The 21,204-nt window shown below is 40.1% G+C and overlaps 1 protein-coding gene across 2 annotated transcripts in view; it reads right to left on the reverse strand.

Moving 5' to 3' along the window:
* Positions 1-21,204, reverse strand: part of arid4b (AT-rich interaction domain 4B) — a 44,424-nt gene that overhangs the window by 20,586 nt on the left and 2,634 nt on the right. For both annotated transcript variants that reach the window (XM_073481373.1, XM_073481374.1), the window contains exons 3-7: positions 9,232-9,342; positions 4,988-5,053; positions 4,623-4,713; positions 2,279-2,358; positions 1,812-1,903 (exon numbers count right to left, since the gene is read on the reverse strand). In XM_073481373.1, the coding sequence (XP_073337474.1) occupies positions 1,812-1,903; positions 2,279-2,358; positions 4,623-4,713; positions 4,988-5,053; positions 9,232-9,342 (440 nt within the window). The remainder of the gene's footprint in view (positions 1-1,811; positions 1,904-2,278; positions 2,359-4,622; positions 4,714-4,987; positions 5,054-9,231; positions 9,343-21,204) is intronic.

A 21,204-nucleotide genomic window follows, 5' to 3' on the forward strand; every position in this document is an offset into this window, starting at 1 on the left:
CACAGACACACACACACACACACACACAGACACACACACACACACACACACACACACACACACACACACACACACACACACACACACACACACACACACACACACACACACACGTCTGGCACGACTCAAGAGCAGTAAATCAGCCAGGCTGCTACAACAACAACAACTAAGCTGTGAATCAAAGCACTTTAGCTTCTCAATGAAGGCGCAACTGTAATTCATGTAGGAATGAGTTTGCTCCTCATGTAATGACTACATTAGCGGGGAATGTTTGACAGTTACCCTCACTTTTGAGCGGTGATAGATTGTAGTACATGTCGTCAAGTCCCGTACTTAAAAGATGCAATATGTAAGAATTTTAGTTTTAAAACATTCAACATTCAAAGTGTGAAGAAATAACAGTTTATGTATTGTGTTTTGCCTAGACAGCTAACCAGCTAGCCACTAGTCACTTTGCACCTTAAGAAGGGACAGTCTAACAGTAAACAACACCAAGTAGATGTACTTAGTTACATTACATCACTAATTTTAATGTGATATCTTTACTTTTACTCAAGTATTGCATTTGGGTACTTTTCACAACACTGCTCTTAAAACATTCATTTAAAGAAATACGCCTATTTGTCTTTCCTGCAGTAAGTTGATGAGAAAATCAATACCACTTTCATGTCTGTATGCTAAATATGTGCTTACCACCCGCAGCCAGCGTGCTTAGCTTAGCATTAAGACTGGGCACAGGAGGAAGAGGTGAGCCTGGCTCAGTCCAAAGGTAACATAATCCCCCTACCAGCTTATTGGCACATTGTAAAAATGGCACGTTTTGGTGCTGCTGGGGTTATATGTGGAAGTATTTCTTGGCTGGGATCAGTGACTTCCTGGAGTACCTTTCTGCAGGTTCCCTGAAACCCTCACAGTTGAGCAAACAAGACCTATCTGTTCCAAGTCTTTTTTTTTTTTAAACTATGGAGCCAGGCTAGCTGTTTTCTGTATTTCCAATCTTTATGCTAAGCTAAGCTAACCACCTGCTGGCTCTAGCTTCATATTTAGCCTACGGACAGGACAGAGGTATCAATATTTGCATCTAAATTGCTGCAAGAATGCAAATAAGAGCACGTCCCAAAATGTCAAACTAGGAGAAACTACAGCGTGTCTTAAAACAAGCGATGTGGCTGTTGTTTCAAATCTCTTCCTTGTAATTTAAGAATTGAGACGCTTAAAGTGCACAGAAGAGTTCAAGGTGCAAATATGCAGCTGGGACTTCTCTGAGTCAATATTGCATCAATGTTTAGAGTAATATTGACTTTTCCCTCACTGCCATTAGCAAGGAGTGTCAGAAAATGAGATTATGTATCAGAGTGTCCTCTTTATAACTGAAAGGAGCCACAGTTATACCCAGCGCCAATAAGCCCTCAGCGGTTCATATTCCCTGATGAAAACTCTGCAGTCTCCCAGGATTAGGCACATCTGAGCATACAACACCCACTGGAACATTTGAGTCAAATGAAGGGAAAAAAAGGAGACATGATATTTAGCAGGACCACGCCGTGCTCACACTTCCTCTCTAGCATGCACGCTCACACAGGAGCCCGACATGATTAAGGAGCTGGAGGAGGCGAGTGGGCTCTCCTCTTCCAAGCCTCAGGGGCTGTTTATGAGGGGATGGAGATGAGAGTAAATCTTTCATTTCAGCTGATGGCAGGAGCCTGTTGCTGATGTACAGAAAATCTCTTCGCAAAAGCATCACAGACCCCTGATATATTAATTTTGATAGGAGCCCTGCAGGATGCACAGAGTTGGAAGAAGATACTCACATTGGGTTTGATCGTCGGCCGCGGTTGCCCTTCTTGCCGATGACAGGTGTGCCGAAGTGCTCGGGGTTGGTGAGAGGGAGTCTGTCGAGCGTCTGCAGGGGCGATAAACAACGACAAAGAGCCTCAGCACCGCCTTCTCAGACAATAAATTGCAAAACAAAAGATTTATCTTCTAAAGCTGGAAGAAAATTCTCTTCATGGGGTTTCATCAGTTACAAATGGAGGGAATTGACCCAGCTCTACAGACACCGTTTACATTTGGCAACTTCTCTGCGATATCAGTTTCCTGGATATATTTCACAGCTGAACCTCTAAATGGCGATACGGGAGCATTCAAAAGCGGCGTTTTAATTTGAGCACTGTGAGTAGAGATGTGAGACTGTTTGTGACCAAATAAAATAACATTGAAAGAGGAAAAAATACTGAGATGAAGTTGGTATGAAAGTGCAGGACGGCACAATACTCGCCTCGCTCTCTGCAAAGTGACGCGCTCCTTTCAGGCAGAGAGAGGAACGCCTCAGGGTCTTCTCATCGCCATCGTCAAACACTGCAGAGATCAGAGACAACCTATTAGGCTGCTGTATGTAGGCCAGGAGTCCACCAACACACACAAACACACACTTAAGCAAAAACAAAATCGTTTCAGTCACAAAATGTCCGTCTCATTTGTGATATGTTCTACTTTTAAGGCTCAGATGTCCTCCAGCAGGCATTGACAGCGTCGCCTTCAGCTCACAGCTTTATTAGAGCTTCAAGGACCCTCTGCTATACAGAGTGGAGGAAATGGTAAAATAAAAGACTTTTTGCTTATTCATATATTAACCAATATCAAATCTGTCTCCTAGGACTAGGTTTTACAAAAAGCATCCATATCAAGTAACAGTAAATAGAGGAATAATATCTTTCATATTAATGAACCCGGGGAGCTTTCTTTTCCCTTTCAGAAGCCACGTCGCTCCAAAAGACCCAGATGTGTAAATCTTTAAATTCCATTATTCGTTGCTCAGATGTACTCAACCCATGTTGTTGTTTTCTCATTGATGAATAAAAGAATAAAAATGTGCCTAGACGAGTGTTTCGAGGTAGTGAAAACCCCCATGGGGGCTCTTAAGCGACAGGCAGCTGCTGAGAGACTCGCAGATCTGAGCAGTCGTCTATACGCTGTATACTTCCCACACTGTATCTGTGTACTCTTGATAGACTGGCTTTTACAAATTGCAAGCAAAAAACTTTTTACTGGCTCAAGCTTCTCAAATATGAGTAGTTGAGCTTTTTTCTTTCTGATGTAATAGATTCAGTATCTCTGGGTTTTGGACTGTTGGTTGGACAACACAAGGAATTTGGGAGTGTCAACTTGAACTCTGCAAAATCATGATGGGCATTTTTCACACTTGAGTTTGTTTTTCTTTAACTAAATCCGCTTAATCCATTTTCTGAAAAGAAAAGGGGGGCTTACTAAATCATATCGAAAGCTGTCTGTAGCTGCAGCCCCACATGCAGGTAAATGCACAGCAACATCTCGCAGAATCAGCCTCGAATGTCATTATTTTCTTCACACTTGACAGTGTTTTGAAATATAATGTATTTCTAAATTGTTAAGCACTTATTTGCACGTCAAATCCCAACCCTAACCCTTACCCACTGTGAGCACTGTCTTACTCTTATATAACTACATCATATTTATGTAATTCTATCCTGCTCATCTTTGTCCTTCTTAAGATCAGGGAGTACCACAGTGTTTTCATTGTGTTGTTGTTTTGCACAGTAGTACAATGACAATAAAGTATCTTGAAGAGTCTTGAAAAAGTAAAGTATGTGCAGTTTGGCACAGATTTTACTGGACATTTTAATAATCACAAGAACAACAACAATAGATTGAAGCATGATGGAGATTTGGATAATGTGAGCTAGGGCTGCAACCAACAATTATTTTCATTATGAATTAATCATGATCGATAGAGTAATTGTTTAGTCTATGAAATGCAAAACAAAGTTTGAAAAATACTAATCATACTTTCCCAGAGCCCAAAGTGACGTCTTCAAATTGCTGTTATTAGTCCAACAAACAGTCCAAAACCCAAACACACTTCATTTAATATCATAAATAACAATGGAAAGAAGCAAATCCTTACAATTAATCTAAACAATTAAAGCAACATTATGTTGGAATTGGAATTTTGTGTGACTTGGCGCCCCCCACAGTTTCTGAGTGCAACACCACTGCCCAGATATACAAATACAAAATACAAATGCCAGATCTGTAACAGTTTGTCAGATGTAATGTAGGTGCTGACTACAAACAAAAGTCATTATGTCATAACATTGTTATGTGTTGAAACGCTGTGATCCTACCCTCTCACTAAAGTTACACCTTTCACCCTGTTACAAGACACTGTACCATCACCATGATTTTGAAGCTGTTATTTTAAAGTAACAAAAAGTTACATAATGTTGCTTTAATCTAAATATCTTACAATTGACTTAGTTTAACATATTTATGATTTTGCACATTTTAAATGTCTATACCAGAGCTTCTTTACCAAGAGGACAAGTGATGAAACATATATAAGACCACGAGACTACATTTCATTAACTGTACTTCAATGAAGGTTATGTGAGAAATAACTTATTCTTCCGAGGGGTCGATTGAAGATGGTTTTTGCAACAACTTGAATACAAGGAAAATACAAACTCTGAAAACCCCTTTGGAGTTTTTATTGCACACAAACATGTTATTTTTTACAAACTAGTGTAGGGAAGGAACAAGGCTTTGAGTGAGGAGGGAGAGCAAACAGTTTGTTATTGACTTACCAACAGTATATATACTAGCATCGGTCAGCTTATTGATTGTGGCCTCCTGGTAGACTCCATCCTGATTCTTCACCTCTACAACAGCACCCACCTGTGGGACGGATACACTGCTGTTATTTGGTATCCTTATACGCTGCTCATGATAAATCCAATGATGTGTTTTAAAGTAATGAGGCTACAATATTGCTGCTACAAGAATCATAACTGATTTGAAATGTAATTGCAGAGCTAATGTTTCATTCACAGATTCTCTTGTGCTTCTTCCACGTTCACTAGCCTGAGCCAGAGAAGACAAAGCACAAGTAATCATGGGTAATTAACAACACTGTGTGTGTTTCAAGCTGACTCCATCTTTCCTGTCTTACCTTTAGAGGTCCTTTGATGTTTTCATCATGAACCTCAGCCGTGGACAGATCTGGTTTAAAGGTCACCTGGAGGGGGAGGAGGGAGCGGCAACAGGGGAGGAGAATCAGTAACGAGGATAAACAAACAGTTCCCCAAAGGCCTGACCGGGCCACATCAATGTTCCACTTCACAGAGAGCGCACGCCTCTACTAACGCTGCCGGACTTCATACACAGATTTCAATGATGGAACGTGGGTGAGCATTTAATACTATGGCTCATTTCTGGCACCGTTGAGTGACTGACCCCAAACTGGCAACTGTGCCGCATCTGCCGGCGCCAACTGTGGATGATTTCTGTTGTGAATGTGAGGGCTACACTAACGGACCATCCCCCTCTCTCTCTCCCTGCATCTGCAGCCTCGCCTAAGCGAGCCACGGAAGATCATAATCTGATCACGCTGTGGCAGTCATGCATCTGCATGGCGACCTGGCAACACTGACTGACACAAAAGACCACAAAGCAGGCACACACACACACTCACACTTGCAGCCATTTACTCTCACTGTGCGTGTGTGTAAAGTGCCGAAGCAGCCAGAAGCACAGAATCTGTTTAGCATTACAAAAACCCCTCCCTGCTTTATATATCGAAATGCTCATGTGCTTCCTTCTACGTCTCCTAAGGGAAATTAAAGGAATTTTGAGAGCGTGTGCTTGTAAAATAGTAACATAATCATAATGGAAAAACTGCATTAACTTCTTTTATTGACTGTGAATTAGTTTAGAATCAGCCGCCTTACAGGGTCTGAAAAAGATCTGTCAGAAAACAAGGTAACAAATTCAGACAATGCTCCCTCCAGTCAGTTTCAAATATAACAACAGCGGAGACAACAATCAAAGTCTCGCAGCGAAGGCAGGATCAAGAGAATGAATGAAAAGAAATATAGACTGTAAGGTGCTGTTGAATTGTCAGGTCATAAACTGAAAGGGAAGACAAAGGCGTAAAAGCTTCCTGAGGCAGCGTTTCATCAGTTATGGAGATAATAACATTCCTGCCTGGTGGAATAAAGGAATCCCTCTCTCTTCACAGGGCTCTCCACAGACGGAGGGAGGAGGACTCTCGCCATCCAAAGCCTTAGTTAGACAGCGTCAACAACAACACCTGACTGTCCTGACAACCCCACAACTGTGAGCAAGGTTCCTCCGTGGCTCAACAAAGGTCTTTACACAAACTGTACTTAACAACAAATATTGGAACAAGATATGAGAACATGTTTCTGATAAAGAACATAAAGCCCCAGTCTGGCAAATTTAAAGTAAATTTGCCAGAGATATATTTTGTGCCTTTTAGCCATAAACAGCAAAATGACATCATCAAGCAGCGACTGCATGTGTGTCAGCTCTGATAACACTTAAGATTATCCTAAGTTGTTTCCCTCCAGATCATCTCCCGCCTTTCTGCTCCTGTCTCTTCACATGAATAAAGCTTGCTGTTGTTCTGATTTGACATGTTGTCTGCTTCATTGTTATTTTAATAGATATTATAACATTTAGCCAGCAGCTGGGACACCAGTTAAATATTTAGCTAACGCTGGCACATATACAGTGATGATGCTTTTTGCATCCTTGTAAATCTGCATCTCTTCACTTCAATAAATGTCTTTACATTGACTATTTGCAAAATATAATGAAACTAAAGGGCAAGTTCCACTACATGTGCTGTAAAACAAACTAGAGTAAGGCTATAATGTTTTATTCAAATTTGTAATATTCATTGCCACTTGGATCTATTGCATGCCCTGTTGCCCTCTCAGTAAACTCTGCAGTTTTTTTATATATGAAAAAATGGAGGAACTTTTTGTTCCCTCTTTGAAAATGTAACTGCCTACTGAAAAATAACACATCAAACCTGAGGTCACCGGTGAGACAGCAGAGCCATCTCAAATTAAATCTGCAATATGTAAGAAACTAAACTTTAAACATTTAAAAATGTACTAAAATTATCAACAGAATGTAAAGAAGTAACAGTCATCTATGTCTTATATTGAAGAGATACCTACTGAAGTTAGCATGCTAACCAGCAACCTCTATCTCCCAGCGGTCCAAAGTTCCTGTGCAAGCAGTGTAAGTTCTGTACATTTTGTTATACAAGTAGAGATCTGCTTTGAAAACAGTGGATTTATTTCCATTTCACAGATTCCTTTATTTGCATTCTGCAGTGAAATAAAAGAAACTACTAGAAATTGTACTCTAAAAACACACAGAGCCCGTAGGACTGCAGCACTCATTTTTTTGACACAGTACTTGTTACTGTGCCATCGGGTTAGTCCTGACTGATCATATGTGTGCTGAACATGTCACAGTGAGTGATACTGACACGGTGCTAATTGACTTTTTGCAGGTCTTCTAGTGCAGATCATCATCATAAATAAGAATGTCACACAGAGCTTTTCACCGGGATTTAAAAATCACTCACAAGACACCGGCGCCATATGCTGCAGCCATCGACTTTGTTAAACAAGCAGACAGAGATTAATGGACCAAAGAGCTGAAGTGGAATTCATTACAGTGGAATATTCACACTCGCAACAACCACTGAATAATTGCCACGTTTCAACGTTTGTGTAACGGAGCTCACATTCACATTACAGCTATCCAAAAACAAACCGCACACTCAGCCAATTAGTATGCTAATTAATTTTTGATCTGAGACTGTCCTATTAGCTTCCCTTTAGCACACAAAATTTAAACTGAGAACATCACATGGTCTACTTTGTCGTGTCATTTGTCCCTGTCTGTGCGACAAAAGGACACATCATTTGATGATTTCAGAATGGCAGAACATCGCTGCTCTTTTGTCTCTACAGGGGGAACTACAGTGCATTGACACAGTGAAAAAGCCAGCATCCAATCTTTGTTCCTCCCACACACTGTAGCAGAACGAGAGACAAGCGATCTGTCTCTATTGTATTATCCAGATGCTCCAGCCCCACTGGGAAATGAGATTCTGTAGTACGAGCATCATGCAATGCCTTCATCAGCGAGGCTTAAAACCAATGGGGAAATAGCAGCCACACCTTCCCCGCCGCCGCGCTATGTGGAACCTGTGGTCGAGAGGGACGCCTGAGGACATGATGGATACCTGGTGGGCAAGGCCAGACCCTGCATCTGTCACAGCTGGGGCCCTGATCAGCGTTTCAACTATGTGAGCAATACTAACAACCTAAAGCAGGTGGTAGAGCTCAACATGTAAGCAACACAGCTGCATTTTACTGGCAACATCGAGGCAAGAACATAATTAAAAAGTCTCAGAATGAATCTAATATGAGGACCTAATTATACCAACAAACCTGGGGCCTCATTACAGAAATGTCCTTAGTCTAAAAATCCTATCCTAATCCCTCAGTTTAGGATGATATTTAGTATTATTGGTATTATCGAAACAGGTCTCCTGACTGCATTTAGGAGAAAAAAAATCTTATCTTAGGATAAAAATTTAGCAAGTACAGAACCTGAAACATTTCCTAAGTTAGGATGGCCTAGATCCAGTTCTCAATTCAAAATAACTGCCCAAAATGGCCGCACCACTGTATGACAGTGACAAAGATGGGGAACAACATGAGCACACAAATATTATGATTGAAAAATGCTGCTCAAACAGAAACTGTTGGAGAAGCTAACACTGACTTTAGCCCGTTAGCTTCAAAATTCCTGGACCATGTATTAATGGGTATATATCCTCTCTTCCACCAACAAGATTATTGCCTCAAACACGTCAAAGCTAAAACAGGACGTCCATCTTTTTTTTGCCATGCGTTACTCATGGATACAGGCAGTTTCAAGTACATTATAAGAACAGATACACGCATGACGGAACAAGCACCAACTGAAGAATCGAATTTACAGTACTAGTTAGGATTAGGATAAGATACAAGGTCTGACATAGGATAGGACACAGCCATGAGTTTAGGAATCACTTCTGTAAAAGGGAGGTTTTTCTTATCTTTGAAACTTAAGATAGGACAAGCGGCCCGGATGTTTTTGTAACGGGGCCCCTGGTCTCTCAAGGAATGTTTCGTCTTTTAAGTCTGGCCATCTCCAATCCAACTGCTGGATGTACATTAAAGCTGAGCTGTGTGATCTTGACTGTAGACCCTTCACACAAAGACAAGAGCCCCTAGCCCTGCTGCAATCCACTTCACACACAACACAGCCAGACAATAAATTTTTAATTTTGGATCATGAGCACTTTGAAATGTGACTTACCTTGGCCTTGACTAGCCTCTTGGCAGTCTTAATCTTGGCCTCGCAGAAAGCCCCTCTGTACTTGGCACTCACATCCGTCCCTACTGTCAAGTAGGGGGGCTCCTCCAGAGTCTGAGGGGGAAAAAGACAAAACGAAAAAAAAAAACAGTGAATTCAAAGCCTTTTTTTATATATAGCTTACTGACACAGGTGTATTCTCACAGCAAAGCCAGGAGGACACGCATACAAGCTTCACACAGTCCAGGCCAGCTACGCAAAAACCCACCCGGCTCTGTGATTCATCCATGGAAAACACATACCATCTGCTCTGGGTATTGGAAAACAAGCCACTGAGGGAGCAAACAAAAAGGCCACTTCACTCCTGCTTTGATGACTACAAAGAAGACGCTATCCGAAACACATAGCACCATCTTGTGTCATCGTTGGATGTTTATCAAACCTCATCCCCCCCCCTCGAAGAACAGATTTGCGGAGGGTAGAGTACACAGAGAAAACAGACTCTGAGTGTGTGGATGAGGGCAGACGGTGTTTGTGGTTAGTGTAGTGTAGAGATGGATTTACTGAGGCTGTTTCACCAGGGCTGGAGGAAAGACCTAACCTACCAGTGGTATATTTAGTCATCTTTTTAGAATAAGACCTTAAGTGGGCCACGCCTACTGCTGACAGGTCACATCAGGACCATCTGCAACATGTATGCACAGCAGGTTTTAACTACAACGTGCAAAACTGCAAATGTGTTTTACTTAAGCGGTGCACTGAACAACGTAACACGCATCTTATTTTCTGAATGAATGAAGTGTACTAATGCTCAGTGGATAAGATCACTAACGATTTTACATCACGTTAGCTACTAAAAGAAATATGTCTCCGTTCATTTAGCACTCTCTCCAAACACCTTATGCATATTACATCTTATACAAGACTCGGTGAGATATGCCAACTCTACAAGTTTTTTCTTTCTTCTCTTTCGTTCTATTATTACTACACTTTAATAAAAAATCTTTTGCATAAATCTCATGGGCTGTGTCTACAGCTGTTCACTGTTCCCATGACGAGGGCAAAGAGTGCACAGGTTGTCATTCAAACTAAAAACTACGCCAGTGGTGTTGAACTAATCACCGAAACCAGCTGCTGTAAACCTCTGTGACACATTCTTGTGCCCTAACCAAACTTTTAAAACTGAAAGTCAACATATGTGAATTAAAGACCTTTGTCATCTTGTAACTGTTTGCAGGTTACGGTTTTGTTTTTTTGTTGTTGCCCAAACCAATCTGCTCCTATCAAGATGTTTTGTGACCAAGTCAGATCCTTTATCCCTTGGAGCTGTTTCTACTGTATTGCACATGAGCGAAAAACCTTGAGAGGCATGGAAAAAAAAAAAAACAGCTTTTATGGAGGAGTTCCACATTGACAGAGTGCTTAAGCAGAAGTGAGCACAGCAGCTTTGAGGGGGAAAAAACAACAAAGAAAAACAGCTGCTTTGCTTCTATTTCGGCTTTGCAGGTGCACCACGCTTCTTAAGAGCTAGCATTGATTCAACACTGCGTTTGAACTTGTGCATTTTGTTCAATCTAGAGATAGAGGCTCTCAAAATGCTGCTCATACCTTCCTGCTACAACCATTTCACAAGGACACTCCTCTCTCTATGGATACTCAACATACTGGAGAATTAAGAACATCATGTAGTCGACATCAGAAGTAGCTGTGCAACTGTATTATGTAGGAAAATAAAACACGAGTAATCACTCAGGATTTGAACTTGGCAGATTTTCAATATTAAATGACTCAGATCAGTATCTGGGTCACATCAACATGATCAGAATGTCCCTAATTTGAGTAATCAGTGAACTGCTAATGATACTGTATGAAATATGACAGGTGAAACAGCAATATGATTAAAAATCTGTTCTGCAATAAATGAGCATAAGGGTTTCATATCCCTCATTAATTTACTTGTGACCTGAGGCTGGATTCTACATCATCTTATCTGACCGAGAAATAAAACAAGTAAAAACTTTGGGCAACAAACTCAAAACCACAAAAATATAATCCTTTTTATGAGACATTAACAGAGGTGGAGATAATCTGCAGCGGCAGAGTGGTTATTATCAGAAGAGAAAACACTCCCTTTTCCATTAATCAAACCGGTGTTGCATTAGTATACTTCTCAGCCAAGTAAACATGCAGAGCAACCAGTGTTTGGCTCTCGTGCAAATGAGATGTGCTCCAACTGATTAGGTTAAAAGTAGATATAGTACTCGTTACTAAAAATAAGAATGGAGGCCTTGCCAACTGTAACATATAAGTAATGTTTCACAATGTTTTTTATTTTGTGCTCGAAAGAGACTTTGCATACCAAACTCTCACTGGTGAGGTTCCCTGTGCACTATGGTTAGAAATAATGAAGATGTGATCATCTATGATGCAAAACTGTAATAAAAAGACAAATCATTTTAAGATTCAACTTTTATCAAATATAGCTGCTAAAGTAGCAACAATGACTCGATTAGTTTTTAACTGTTAAACTATTTGTCAATTATTTTGATAATCAATTACCGCAGTGGTTCAAGGCGTCATGGCTGACTGGGTTTGTATCCCGCCTGGAACATTTAACGCTTTTCACTTATTATTTTTTACACAAAGCTCACTTATTATCATCCGTTTCTCTGTAGTTTTCTGTTGCTACTTGTTAACTTTATGCAACATGGTTAAGGTTAAAGGTGCACTATGTAATTTTGAATCAGAAGAGAAAGATCTTCATCGACTGATGATTTATGCCTGAACAAACTCTCTTTGTTTTTCATGACTGAATAAACAAACTGACTTTAAAGGACAACACAATTTCATACTGTTTTACTTTGTTTATATTTGGCGGACCCTGCCATCTTTCTAGCTTCATACAGTGTTCTGGGGACCTTATTCTCCTCTGAGAACAGCTTGTTTATTTAGTTATGGAAAAACAGGATACTTGAGTTTACTGAGTTTGAATTTCTTCTCCAAATCTTCATAGTGCCTCTTTACAGTAGACCCTTTCACAACATTATATACGTCTGAAAGAACAACTTCTTTTTCCCTGAGTCGCTAAGCTATGACAGCTATCACAAAACTGTGATTGGTCAGTCTCAATGATGGTCCTGGAGCAACATTAAAAGGTGTACTATGCAAACAGAGACAGAGCTCTGTCACTGACGCAGTGATATCAGGCTGCTTTGAGGAGGTCATCTTGGGCTTAAGGAAACACTAATCCGACATTTTACAGACCAAACAATTAACTCAATTAATCAATAAAATGATTGTCAGATGAATCAACAATGAAAATAATCGTTAGTTGCAGCTCTAATTGTTGCAAAGTAAAATATAATAAATCAAACTCAAACTGGCTGCTCACAGAAAAAAAGACAGAAACATGTTTGTTAACAGATGGATAAATTACATTGTCGATGTTAAGAGGGCCATGAGCCTGTCACAGTCGGGCCACGACTAGATGACTCTTCTCCAGTGTCTCTGGGATTCTGACAGATGGGATTCAGGGGCAGAGTCCAGTGCACTTCAGCCTCCCAACTCTCAGATAAACACCTCATTAGTCTTTAGTGCAGTCTGGCCTCAGCACCAGCTGCCCTTGCCAACACCAGGTTAACATGACGCGGGAGCCATTTCCACCGGCTAACCAACGCTCTTGTCAGTCACGGCTGGAACTCAAAGCTGGACTGCTGCTGTGTACTGTTCAAGCTCCTCTGTTATACTAATGCTTGTCTCCCTCTGCTTCCCCTGCTCTAAGCCTGTTTCCCTTATTCTTCTTAGAGGCAGAGTCCTGCTACTGAGTCAGAGAGGGCGGCCTGACAGCTGTGGCTGCCAAACCTCCCCAACTTAACAAGGCAGGGCTGATAACACACTACTGAGGCCAGATTTACATTTGTCATGCTCACATGCCAACACAAACAGAGGACAGTTTGTTGTTTCCACTGATAATGCCCCACCTTCCAGCATTCAGCTACAACTATGAAAGAAAATTCCATTCCTCGGATTAGATTGTCATTTAGCCTTCAGCTGTCTAGAGAAAAACACTGACTCCTTTTTTTTCTTCTTTATTTTCATCTTCTCCTGCCAGCGCTGAAAGACAGACAATGTTTCCCCTGCTCGGAAGATCAACCAATCAAGATGACTAAGCTCAGAGAGGCGGAATTCCTGTGCCTTCGGGAGGTGTATAACATCCTCTCACCAACTTTAAATAAGCTTAAAACGCCACGCCACCTCACAAGAGATGCTCTCATCTGAGATTCTGCCATAAAAAGAGCAGAGTGGTATTTATCATGAGCCTCAAGCGCCATTTCAGCATGCAAAAGTCAATGTAATGGTAATAGCGGTGGTACAATCAAGACAAGCTCTCTGGCTATTCACCTAGTGCTACTGATGTGGAAAATATTCTCCAGGAACATGTGCTTGATTAAACATGAAAAAATGTGACTCAACGTGGAGTGATAAAACACACCTGCAGCCGGCATGGAAAGAAACAAGCCTCCAAAAAATTGTACCATAACTTTGCTTATAGGGGCACTATGTAGTTTTGGAGAAGAAATTCAAACTCAGAATTTTAATATTTACAATATTAATGAGGTGATGAAACACGCTGTTCTCAGGAGAATAAGGTTCCCAGAACACTGTTTGACAGCTAGAAAGATGGCAGGGTCCGCCACATATAAACAAAGTAAAACAGTATGAAATTGTGTTGTCCTTTAAGGTCAGTTTGTTTATTCTGTTTATTATAAAAAAAGATGAAGATCTTTCTCTTGTGATTAAAATGTCATCCCCATAAACTACATAGTGCACCTTTAAAAACATCACGAGAGAAAAAAAAGCCTCATACAGGTAGTAATTACAAGGATGATCGACTTGGATATCAGTCAGATGAGCCGAGATATCATTAGATAACAACTTAATTTTATTCGTGCCATAAAAGCTTTTTTCCCTCCATAAAGGAGCCATTTAAAAGGTGGTGGTGCACTTGTGTTGACAGTCATAAAGCGACTCTGTCCTGGCTGTTGAATCACACACAGTACTGATTTTCTAGTGTGATCCGAGCCTTTCTATTCAGGGGACAACACAGGCAAACGCAGCTACATTAAGTCAGAGCTTTGAAATCATTCCAGCTTTACCAAAAAAACAAAACACACTAGACTAGAGTGACAGTGGCAGCAGCAGAATGAGATCGGTTTCTGCTCAATAAAGACTCTCAAGTCATGAAAAATTTAACAGCCAGCTCCACAGAGTGCATGTTGAAAATAAGCTGCTGTTGCTGCTTATGGTGCATTTCTTGGACAGTCTGAGTGACTAAAGCATTTTTATTCTACAACTCAGTAAAAACACAATGCCTGGAAGCTATCAGAAGGTAAATCTGCAAAAAAAAGGCAGAGTTGTGGGGTGATTGGTGTAACCTGTAATACACTTTGGTGTATGACCTCACTTTATATCAGTCATTGGGGAGTGGCTCAAGGAACCCGTGGTCATTTGTTAAACAGACCACAGGAAGTTTCTCATGGACTGTCCCATGAAAGAATGCAGGTATCCTTTGTTGAACTTTTACCTATAAATTTGCATGGTCAGTCAATAGTAACACTGTTGTCAGTCAGTGGAGGAGCCTCAATTTATCCACTATCAAAGGTTGTTATCATGGACGTTTTACAGCCTATGATTGCTCAGATCATTATTTCCAAAATATCTACATCAGCCCATTTATATCCTTCATTGGTGTGGAGTGAAGGACAATTTCACTGGACTGAATCCAAGTCTGACTTATTTTCAACACAAGCCTTTTGGTAATGACATGCTGAAGTCATCCACTCCCAATATCACAGACTAATAATCAGTGGTGGAATGTAACTAAGGACATTTACACAAGCACTGTACCTAAAAGTCACACTGATAACATTTTATGTAGACAAATCATTTTTTAAAAGTGATACATTACAGAACTTGTAGAAAGGTGCAGAATATAAGTATCTCTTTTCCGTAAAAACATTATTACGATTGTGAATCAATCATTTGATCATTTGAAAAGTGTTTGCCGGGTCCAAAATACAGTTTCTAACAAGGTTTGTCGGCCAATAATATAACAGCATTGGATTTCACGTGGTATCTGTGTTTCATCAGCGATCAAGTTGCCACTTTGTTAAAAAAAAATATAAATAAAACATAAGAATGGCTGAGTTCTGCAGTATACATCCAGCATACTCTACTGCTCTAACGTTAGCTAGCTGGCGTTAGCAAAGTAAGCTAACGCAATGTTTGCAATTTTAGCTGGCATCAGCAACGTTAGCTAGTGCACAAACTGGCAACCACTAGAGGGGCCTGATGATTTGAACAACAGCGGTGTTGGAACGTGAATGCAAAGGTAGGGGGAGCTGGTAGTGGCTGAATGATATCAATAACACCTTTAAGCGTACTTCACCTTGGTAATTATGTTATCTAACTTTATACTTCTACTTTCCTGCAATTCACAGGGACATGTTGTGCTTTTACTCCACTGCAATTATTTCAAGGCTATGACTATTAGTTAGACTATTAGCGCTTGATTAACATCACGATGTTAATCAAGCGCAGTGTAAACAGACCTAAGAAGAGAACTAAGTAGGCATCGAAGGTGAAAAAACCTGTGTGAATGGACTGTCAGGGTGTGCAAGCACAGATTATACATACAAAATATGTATAAAATCACTGCATAAAATGATACATTATTATTGAATATTGATGGTTATTATGCTACTAAACTAGTAAGAATTTGCTCTGCCTAGACCAGCTGCAAGATTTACTTAAAACTTTAATTGCTTTGATTTTAATACATCAGTAGTGACATATCAATAATATAAAATATAACATACATAATGAGTACTTTTACTTTTGATACCGCAGTTTTCCCTCCTATTAAAAGGCTTAGGCTCAGCACCCAAGGCATTTAAATGTAAAATCAATGTGGAGAGCATCAAACTAACTAAAGGATTTTGTTAGTCCCCAGAGGCCTTTATCATTAAGCTTTTTGCATGTTGCTTATTTATTAACTGCTCTAGCTTTCCCGGTTTTTGTACACATATCTCATAATGATCCAAAATGATGTGAACTGAAATCAAAAACATAAAATGTTCTCAGGGTTGGACCCCTAACACCTCCATACCCAGGTCTTACAAAAAACTTCAAGTACACAGAGTAATGCTTCTTTTACCACTTTAACTCACAGATGATGAGGATATGATGTAGGAGCAGATCAAATTAAAAGCGATTACATAATTGAAATTATAGGAAAACTTTGTTGTTAACTTTTTCTGACTATCTCCCATCATCATCATCATCATCATCCATCCATCCACCAAATCAGTAACCAAGTGTGAGGGTGCATCATCTAATTGTTTCTTGTGAATCTCCAGTTCAGGCATCTGGAGGCCCAATTACATTAACATGAGGGATTTCCACTTCAAATTGTCAGTTTGTGTCTTATTTTCCCACCAACAATTCAGCTTGCTCCCACTGCAGTTCTTAAATGTAAAGAAAAGTTTTTAGGGTCACTACGTTGCCATTGCCCAGGAATTAATCCAGATTGTGTGACTCTTAGAGCTAAAATGAAACTGTCACTGTGCTTTTCTTTTGGTGTAAACAGAATGACATAACAGTTCAATGTCTAAGTGAAATCAAGTGAACTTAATTGCAGTGCAACAAATCAATTATTTAATTTTGAGAGTTACAATATATTGATGTCTCTATAAACCAACGCTTTGTGAACATACCGTTGAGGTGGTAAGCAGCGTTACAGAAAATTAGAAACAATAGTTTTTGACCCATTATATTGTGCTGTAATGAATAGGCTTGTAGGCCAAACAAAGGAACATGCAAGAGGCATGCAGGAGAGAATTAAGCTCGCTCCCAGCCAAGCTCACACGTACAATAATCCTGCTGTGAATCACCTCTTTGTCCAAACCAGAGTGACTACAATTCCAGTGACTGGTTGTTCAACAGGAGTTGCCTTGGCAATGCCGTGGCTGCTTCAAACCAGCAAAAAAATAACACTCTTAATACCTTTTGTTTACGGGCATATAACCCCAAATTTAGAGCGGTCCAGCAAATCCACTCCTCCTGCAGCATCACATACAATTTAACCCAGCGACGGAACTTTTAATAAACTCTGCATTTAAATATATATAAAAATAAATCACTGCTGCTTATACTCTCAGGGCAACCCATTTCCTGACCATTTACCAAACACGTGCACTCGAAAGAATGGCCAACTCCAAAACGTAAATACTCTATTTTTTGCATAGGCTTACCAAATGAGTCGTAGCAGTGAGGCCTCAGTGGGGGTTTCAGTACTTGTACTTGGTTCCCAGGCAGGGACGTCCTCAACTACAGCAGCCTGCTGCACCTGGCCTGCTGAAGGCCTCTTCCCAAATGCTTAAGTATGTACCACATCACGGCAGCAACACATGCTGTTAACCCGTCTAAATGCAGGAAAAACTCGACATTTCACTCCCACGACAGCGCGGCAATTTTCTTCGATCAAAAGCTGTCTGAACGGTTACTGTTTGACACAAGAGAGCAACATTGAACTGCCAACGACAGTTAAAGGAGTAATCTAGCGATTCAATATTGTGCTTCCATAAAGTTGGGTGACTCATAAGAGTCAGACTGAAATCAGAGTGGTCAAAATTGAAGCAGCTTTGTGCCTCTAGCAAAGGTCAAGCTTTAAAAAGACTAAATCTTACATTTCCCATAATGCAACTCAATAGAGCCCGACCAATGCGCCCACACAAAACCTTTTTTTAAGAGATTATAATGTAGAAAAAGATGCTATACCACCATAATAACAATAAAGATTATTGTAAAACTGAAAAAATCTCCTGCCTCTGTTACATACATCTGTCACAAGTGTTTGATAACTACATTTGACTGATCAGTGCAAAACATTTGTGTTCACTGGCCAATATATCCGTATCAGCCCCAAAGTATCAGCCAAGCTCTGCAACTCAATAGTGTCTTTCACTAGACTGATCCAGTCTGCTAAATGCCTCTCAAGCCCAAGCCAAGACAACCCTGATGACATCATCTGGGTTCTGTTTTCCTCACGAGCAGGGCTGCCCAAAAACTTTAACCTTGGAGGACAAAGACTGAACATGAATGGTGGGCCACGGGCTAAAAGCAAACACCTGTTGTATTTTATTGTACTATGAGGATACAAAAATGGTAATAGGATCCAAAGTCCCCTTAACTGACTTACGTCCTGCAAAATGAATGTCTCTGCCTGCCATGCGCTGATTATGAAAATAAATATTTATAACAATGATGATATAACAAACAATGATGTGCAGTATTGACCTGATATTGGGAAATGTATATTATCTGCTACATAACGGTAGCTGAAAATTAAGCCAATAATATGAAGCTGAATTTGTGCATTGACTGAAGAAGTGCAACATCTACACACTCAGACATAGTAGCTGGCAGCATGCCTGTCGAAAGTTGGTTTGCAATCCATTAATAAACATAGAGAAGAAGAAGTGGATCACACTGTAGTCACACTTAAACATCGAACTCTGGATGATCTGGATGTTTTTTTGTTTTTTTTTTACAGTTTTAGAGGAAGACAACACAGTTGTAATTTGCCATACATGTTCCACAGTGGTACAGAGTGGAGGGACAAAGTCTACAAGTTTTAAAACATCAAATCTGATTAAAGCTATGGTTTATTATAATGAGGAATAATAAGGACCTTCTGGTTGTTGTAGTGTAAAGGTACAGCTTTAGGCATTTTTGATGCATGGCTGTCTTAGCACGCAGTTACATGCTTGTAGACTACAGAATTAAGTTATTAATGAATTGATGGAGAGGACGGACGGCGTGGACATTATGAGACAGTGCTTAAATCTGAAATGAAATATTTAATATGAGCCTGGACTGCTGGTATTACTGCTTCAGACATTTTTATTGCATCTTGTCTGGGTTACCAAGGTCATTGACAAAGTGCAATGGCTGAATACATCAACCAGAATACTTCTGCTTGAGCAAGGACTTCTTGATTCAAGTTTGAGCGAGGGCATTTACACGATCTTTGCGGATTAAGTCCATAAAGAATTGTAAAAAATATCTCATGATAACAGTTAAGAATTATCTAACACATCCACTTTTATAATGTCTAATGTTAAGAGTTTTATCCAGCACACAGTGTTTAAGCAGTGAGTGCAGTCGATGAAAGAAAGGCTGCAGACCATAAGCCAAAGTGACATGAAATGCTAAATGAACATAATGAAAAGTTGTCTTCGTTACAGAGCAATTTACAGTTTAGGCACTGAGCAGATGCTCCTACTATAGAGAGAGCAGTAAAATAAGTGAGCGCTCCACAAGCATCAATAGAGCCAGATGACTCAGAGCACTATGAAAACAACAAATGCTACAACATTAAACCAGATATGTCACTGTTCAAACATCACTCCTGTCAGCTGTTATGAAAATAACCATGTGTAAGCATAATAATCGCCTAATAAGAGCCTACTGCTATCGAGCTGGAGAGAATAATGACTGCAAAATGGTCATGAGCACTGACGGCAACAGTTAGATGAATGTTCGGTTCATATATTAAGCTTTATTCAAGTAGGCACTTGTAGGAAATTGAGCAGCAAAGCTAGCCCAAAGAGAGATTTAGGTGCTAACCCCTTTTGTTTCAACATCATCTGTGCCTGGATGCTCTCTCTTTTCACTGGGATGCACTTCCAGACATGACAATCAGAAATCCACCGTTTTCCTCTGACATAAACAATTCATTATATAACCACAAGTCATCCTGCAGTTCAGGTCAGTATTACTAATGGGACAAGTACGAGTGCAGACAACACAAATGGCAACACTTTGGATCAGAAAAAAAAAAGATATCCTCTCACGGTTTTGACAAAATGTAATGAATAATGCAGAAAAACGTGTTGGCAACTATTTGCACATCGCCGGATGCTTTAGGTAACATTTTAATTGGATACTCTGGTTGACTGCTAAGGTGTCTGTCTGTGGGTGGTGGTATAGCTTGATTAACCACAATAAGCATCATTAGGGCGAAAGTGACAGACTACAAATCACTATGAGAGCAGTTTGTGTTCTGACCACTGCTTACTCTCCAATCACAGAGCTTCTCAAAGTGCTCACACCTTCTACTTTCTTTACTCTTTTCCCATGATGCTGTTATGTGCTCCAAATGAAAATGTACCAAAAAATGCAGACTCTCGCTTAAGTTATTGTACGTCACACCAATTCATTTAAAAGGGAAACACCTCTGCTGGTTGCGACTCCACGCGTGACAACAAATGACAAGTTAAGACACAACAGCCTGCAGGCATAACAACAGCCTCACATATGAAAAGATTAGAAGAAAAGATTAAATAGCTCTCATCACATCCTAGTTCCCAAACAATGACAGTTGTGGCATTTTAAAATTGAATAGAGCCTGAGAATACAATGCCAGAGCTTTTGAATATTTTGTCAATTTCACAGCTCATTTATTCTGTTATTCATGTATTATTATGCACCAATAGCTTGAAGATGAATTTAGGTTAGACCCTCTCTTTGAAGGCAGTTTTTAAACTGAAAATCACATGTATCACTACATGCCTGGGCCCTATCTCAGCATGTAATTGCATAACAAAGCATAACATCACAATACCAGTTCCCAATTTGTGTTTGCAAATGCAGCTGAAGCCACTGGAAACTCAATATCATGCTTATCAAATAAATGTATTGCACTGGCCCATGTCCAAAGCACTTGCCTCCCTGTGTTTGAACAAGATCAGAATTGACATTTAGTAAAAGTTCAGCCCGGCGTTATTCATGAGAAGGAGAGAGTAAAATATTGATATTACATTTTAACATTTTATGTTTGATATGCCTGGTGAAGGCATGTTTAATCAGGAGTTAAATGGGACTGGGCTGGTGATGCAGGAGTAGTATAGTGAT

This window comes from Pagrus major, chromosome 15 (genome assembly GCF_040436345.1).
Source record: "Pagrus major chromosome 15, Pma_NU_1.0".
In the NCBI taxonomy this organism is placed as follows: domain Eukaryota; kingdom Metazoa; phylum Chordata; class Actinopteri; order Spariformes; family Sparidae; genus Pagrus; species Pagrus major.